We start from the raw sequence: 6,000 nt of genomic DNA, 5'->3' as shown, positions 1-6,000 counted from the left end.
ACCCTTGTTTCTTGATTGTGGGCCAATACACCAGATAAGGCCTTGGCCCTGGGCTATAACATCCCACTATGGCATTAGAATACTGCCTTTGTCACTGCCTAACTTTTCAATATTCCTGAAAATTCTAATTGTCACAAGTGGTTTGCGGTGTATTTAACTGTTGCAAATGAGCATTTTAAAATGCCACCTGGCAAATAAACTTTTTTTTTCTTTTTCTTTTGCAATGTTTTCTTTTGCAATGTGACTCACAAGCAATGTGCCGTTATTGCCAATTTTTGTTCTATAAAAAATGCATGGGCACAGCATAAGTGGCAGGCATGGGTAGCATAAAATCTGGTTCACAAATAAGATAAGCTATGTTCAGTTTAGTAAACCACATAAATAAATAATCCCCTTGAACTTTGATTTGTTATACTTTAAGCCATGTAGCAAGCAGTCTGCTACACAATATGTACTTAGTAATGTAGGCCCGACCAGTGACCAGTTTTACCATGTCGCATTTAGGCCCCGCCCACCAATTAGGCCACGCCCATCACGTCTTAGGTCACGCCCCCAAATGAGGCCCCCCCCCTCAGTTTCTTACCCCACTTAAAGCACTGGACAAAGGTCAACTAGATTGCAGACAGGTTAAGTTACAAGAATGCAGTTGATTAATTACAACCACATCATTTAAGCGCCAAGATGAAATACAGCATATTACCCGTGCAATAGAAAAAGTCCGTGTATCATTAAAAGGGGGCAGCTGTTAGGCTGAGTGACAGAGGCTTGGCATGACACTGCATCGTGCCCAGGAATGCTGAAGGCCGCCTTTAAAGGCCAGGCATTTATCACCCATACACTAGAATGCGCTGCGGGGATACGCGAGGGCAGAGTCTAGGCACAGTGACTAAGAAATCTGGTGTCTAGGAATGAATGGGCCTTCTTTTCCACCGCCGGCTGCTCCCCCGCCTTCCCCGGCAGCAGGGGGACAGCCTTGCCGCGCTATAATGCGAGCCTCCGGACCCCGCGAAGGCGAGCCTGGGAGCCAAGTGCCAGGAGCTGCTGGGCGGGCGCCAGGACGCGGCGCCCCTCCTCAGCTGGGGACACATCTGCTTTTCATTCCGTCCAGAGATGCGTCTGCGGGGTGCAGCTGGAACTCCTTCCACACGCGTGGCTTCCTCCAGCCAAGCGCCAAACCCCGAGACATTAGAAACCTGCCCGTTTCTGTTTTCATAGAGTTAAAAAAAAAACAAAAGGAGAGAACCAAAATAGCTGGCTGGATCCTTGGAGGTGAAAAGGTGAGACACTTGAGCCGCGCGGGAGCTTCCTTGCAGGACCCCACACGCCTGTGTGGCAGCAGGGGGCGTGGCTGCTGCTCGCGTGGTGGTGGTGCCTCTGTGGTGCTGCCGCCGTCGCCTCGCTGCTTCTGGGATGATGCTGCGGCCGTGGAGTGCGCTCTGGGGGTGTCTGCTGTGCCTGGATGCCCTGGCAGGCACCTGGGCTGAAATGTACACCTCCATGGTGAACGTGCAGCAGGCGCTGGCGACGGAGGGCACACTCCTGCGGCACCTGAAGAGCTACCTGGACGACGAGACGGCCAGACTCAGCGACCTGAGAAGGTAACCATGCAGCCAAGACGCCTCGCAGCGCTTCAGTGTACATGTACGGCGGCGAGGATGCGCCGTGTTTAAGAACGCGTTCTGATACCAAGACAGCTGAGCGGGCTAACGCACCCACGTCCAATACGTGTGGGTAACAATAGACGTACGTTACAATCCCAGAGGGTCCGTGTGATTATTTTAAAACTTTGAAATAAGGAGCCTGGGTTATAATTCTGTTTTCCAATGAAACAGTGTCACTCTGGGGCGCCCCGTATCTCCCATTGCCGACATAGAAGCACCTAAATGGGAGCAGAATATGTTGAGTATGCCTTCGGGAGTGATCGCTTTATTGGTGTTTTGTAAAGTACCCAAAATACAAGCACATCGATTCAAAGTGCATCGCGGGAGGGAGGGGGTGTGAGCTCTGGGAAGATCCAGGGGCGGAAGGTAGAGGAGTAGGTAGACCAGCGGTCGGGTGGTTGGGGGGAGGAGGGGATAGCGCAACTTCCTGAAAACAAGTCAAAAAGAAGATCCAAGAAGACGGGAGAGGAAGAGCTGGGAAAGAGTGAAGTAGCAGAGAAGGCGGAGAAGGGAGAAGAGGAGTGGGGGCAAGGGAGAAGAGGAATGGGAGGCAAGGGAGAAGTAGAGGTGTGGGCAAGGGAGCGGAGAAGTGTGGGGCAGGGGAGAAGTAAAGGTGTGGGCAAGGGAGAAGAGGAGTGGGAGGCAAGAGAGAAGTAGAAGTGTGGGCAAGGGAGAGGAAAGGTGTGGGGCAGGGGAGAAGTAAAGGTGTGGGCAAGGGAGAAGAGGAGTGGGAGACAAGGGAGAATTAGAAGTGTGGGCAAGGGAGAAGAGGAGTGAGAGGCAGGGGTGAAGTAATTGTGTGGGCAAGGGAGAAGTAGAAATGTGGGTAAGGGAGAAGAGGAGTGGCATTAAGGAAGAATTAGAGATGTGGGTAAGGGAGAAGACGAGTGAGGGGCAAGGGAGATGTAGAGGTGTTGGCAAGGGAGAAGGAGTGGGTGGCAAGGGAGAAGTAGAGGTGTGGACAAGGGGGAAGAGGAGTGGGAGGCAAGCGAGAAGTAGAGGTGTGGGCAAGGGAGAAGAGGAGTGGTGGCAAGGGAGAAGCAGAGGTGTGGTCAAGGGAGAAGAGGAGTGGGTGGCAAGGGATAAGTGGAGGTGTGGGCAAGGGAGAAGAGGAGTGGGGGCAAGGGAGAAGTAGAGGTGTGGGCAAGGGAGAAGAGGAGTGGGGGCCAAGGGAGAAGTAGAGGTGTGGGCAAGGGAGAAGAGGAGTGGGGGCCAAGGGAGAAGTATAGGTGTGGGAAAGGGAGAAGTGGAGTGGGGGCCAAGGGAGAAGTATAGGTGTGGGCAAGGGAGAAGTAGAAATGTGGGTAAGGGAGAAGAGGAGTGGCATTAAGGGAGAAGTAGAGATGTGGGTAAGGGAGAAGACGAGTGAGGGGCAAGGGAGATGTAGAGGTGTGGGCAAGGGAGAAGGAGTGGGTGGCAAGGGAGAAGTAGAGGTGTGGACAAGGGGGAAGAGGAGTGGGAGACAAGCGAGAAGTAGAGGTGTGGGCAAGGGAGAAGAGGAGTGGTGGCAAGGGAGAAGCAGAGGTGTGGTCAAGGGAGAAGAGGAGTGGGAGGCAAGGGAGAAGTAGAGGTGTGGGCAAGGGAGAAGAGGAGTGGGGGCAAGGGAGAAGTAGAGGTGTGGGAAAGGGAGAAGAGGAGTGGGGGTCAAGGGAGAAGTAGAGGTGTGGGCAAGGGAGAAGAGGAGTGGGGGCCAAGGGAGAAGTATAGGTGTGGGCAAGGGAGAAGAGGAGTAGGTAGATCAATGCTTGGATGGTTCCAGGGAATACACTTCTTGGAAACAAGTCGATAAGCGGGGGCAAGGAAAAAGTAGTTAAGGGGGCAACGGAAAAGTAGATAAGCGAGGCAAGGGAGAAGTAGATACGGGGGCAAGGTAGAAGTCGGAAAGCCTGGCAAGGGAGAAGAAGAGAAGAGTGGCATAAGTTGTAGAATGGAAGGATGGTAAGGGAGAAATAGAGAACAGGGGAATAGAAAAGTAGAGAAGGGTGCAAGAGAGGAATAGAGAACAGGGCAAGGGAAAAGTAGAGAAGGGGCAAGAGAAAAGTAGAGAAGGAGGCAAGAGAGAATTAGAGAAGGGGGCAAGAGAGAAGTATAGAACGCGGGAAGGCAACAGCAGAGAAGGGACAAGAGAAGCAGAGAAGGAGGCAAGAGAGAAATAGAGAATGGGGAAGGAAACAGTAAAGTACAGGGCAAGAGAGACTTAGAGAAGGGGTCAAGGGAGAAGTAGGGAAGGGGGCAGTACAAAGTAGAGAAAGGGCAAGAGAGAAGTAGATATGGAGGCAAGGGAGAAGCAGAGAAGGTGGCAAGATAGAAGCAGGGAACGGGGCATGGGAAAAATAGAGAAGGGACAAGAGAGAAGTAGAGAACAGGAAGGGAACAGTAGGGAAGGGGGCAAGAGAGAAGTAGAGAAGGGGGCAAGAGGGAAGTAGAGAAGGGGCAAGAGAGAAGTAGAGAAGGGGGCAAGAGAGAAGTAGAGAACGGGGTAAGGGGAGAATAGAGAAGGGGCAATAGCGAAGTAGAGAAGGGGCAAGAGAGAAGTAGAGAACAGAGCATGGGAAAAATAGAGAAGTGGCAAGAGAGAAGTAGAGAGCGGGGCAAGGGAAAAGTACCTAAGGGGCAAGAGAGAAGCAAAGAAGGGGGCAAGAGAGAAGTAGAGAAGAAGGCAAGATAGAAGTAGAGAACAGAGCATGGGAAAAATAGAGAAGTGGCAAGAGAGAAGTAGAGAGCGGGGCAAGGGAAAAGTACCTAAGGGGCAAGAGAGAAGCAAAGAAGGGGGCAAGAGAGAAGTAGAGAAGAAGGCAAGATAGAAGTAGTGAAGGTGCAAGAGAGAAGCAGAGAAGGGGCAAGAGATAAGTATGGAAGGGGACAAGAGAGACGTAGAAAATGGTGCAAGTGAGAAGTACAGAATGGGGCAATATAAAGTAGAGAAGGGGCAAGAGAGAAGTAGGGAAGGGGCAATACAAAGTAGAGAAGGGGCAAGAGAGAAGTAGGGAAGGGGGCAAAAAAGTAGAGAAGGGGCAAGAATGAAGGAGAGAACGAGGCAAAGGAAAAGTAGAGAAGGGCAACAGAGAGGTATAGAAGGGGCAAGAGAGAAGCAGAGAACAGGGGAAGGGAACAGTAGATGCGGGGACAAGAGAGAAGTAGAGAAGGGGGCAAGAGAGAAGTAGAGAACGGGTGTATGGGAAAAGTAGAGAAGGGGCAAAAGAGACATAGAGAACAGGGGAAGGGAACGGTAGAGAAGGGGGGGCAAGAGAGAAGTGGAGAATGGGCAATGGGAACAGTAGAGAAGGGGGCAAGAGAGAAGTAGAGAAGGGGCAAGGGAGAAGGGGCAAGAGAGAAGTCGAGAAGGGGCGAGAGAGAAGCAGATAAGGGGCAAGAGAAGTAGAGAACGGGCAAGGGAAAAGTAGAGAAGGGGGGAACAGAGAAGTAGAGAACAGGGCAAGGGAAAGGTAGAGAAGGGGGCAAGAGAGAAGTAGACATTGGGGCAAGTAGAGAAGGCAGAAAGAGAGAAGCAGAGAAAGGGGCAAGGGAAAAGTAGAGAAGGAGGCAAGAGAGAAGCAGAGAACTGGGCAAGGGAAACATATAGAAGGGTATAAGAGAGAAGTAGAGAACGGGGCAAGGGAAAAGTAGAGAAGAGGACAAGAGAGAGGTAGAGAAGGGGCAAGAGAGAAGTAGATAACAGGGCAAGAGAAAAGTAGAGAAGGGGGCAAGAGAGAAATAGAGAATGGGGCAAGGAAAAAGTAGAGAAGAGGACAAGAGAGAAGTAGAGAACGGGCAAGGGGAAAGTAGAAAAGGGGAAAGAGAGAAGCAGAGAACGGGGCAAGGGAAAAGTAGAGAAGGGGGCAAGAGAGAAGCAGAGAACTGGCCAAGGGAAACATAGAGAAGGGTACAAGAGAGAAGTAGAGAACGGGGCAAGGGAAAAGTAGAGAAGAGGGCAAGGGAAAAGTAGAGAAGGGGCAAAAGAGAAGTAGAGAACGGGCAAGGGAAAAGCAGAGAAGGGGGAAGAGAGAAGCAGAGAACGGGGCAAGGGAAACGTAGAGAAGAGGGAAAGAGTGAAGTAGAGACCTGGGCCAGGGAAAAGTAGAGAAGAGGGCAATAAAAAGTAGAAAAGGTGCAAGAGAGAAGTAGAGAATGGGGCAATGAAAGGTAGAGATAGCCTTCGAGGGCTGATAGTGTACAATAAAATTAGTAAGTGTGGCGAATCAACTTCCAGGGCACCAGTGGTCCAGGGATGAATATTGATTTCTAAACCATCAATCAACCCACACCTCCAGCACACCAGAAGGGATCCAAACAGATTGGAAACACAAGTAAATTATAAAACTTCTTGTACAATTTTGAT

General features: G+C 51.0%; 1 protein-coding gene across 2 annotated transcripts in view; it reads left to right on the top strand.

The window, feature by feature from the left end:
• The first annotated feature begins 1,038 nt into the window (after nucleotides 1–1,038).
• The window catches only part of P4HA3 (prolyl 4-hydroxylase subunit alpha 3), a 356,959-nt gene continuing 351,997 nt past the window's right edge, over nucleotides 1,039–6,000 (top strand). The window contains exon 1 of one of the 2 annotated variants that reach the window (XM_069640141.1): nucleotides 1,039–1,277. Coding sequence is in view for 1 of the 2 variants with exons in the window: in XM_069640140.1 (XP_069496241.1) it covers nucleotides 1,411–1,598 (188 nt within the window). In the remaining variant the exon portion in view is untranslated. The other variant, XM_069640140.1, reaches the window with a different exon arrangement.

This window comes from Ambystoma mexicanum, chromosome 7q, assembly GCF_040938575.1.
Source record: "Ambystoma mexicanum isolate Mex_15411 chromosome 7q, UKY_AmexF1_1, whole genome shotgun sequence".
NCBI classification, from domain to species: Eukaryota; Metazoa; Chordata; class Amphibia; order Caudata; family Ambystomatidae; genus Ambystoma; species Ambystoma mexicanum.
This window is presented reverse-complemented; position numbering and strand designations above follow the sequence as displayed.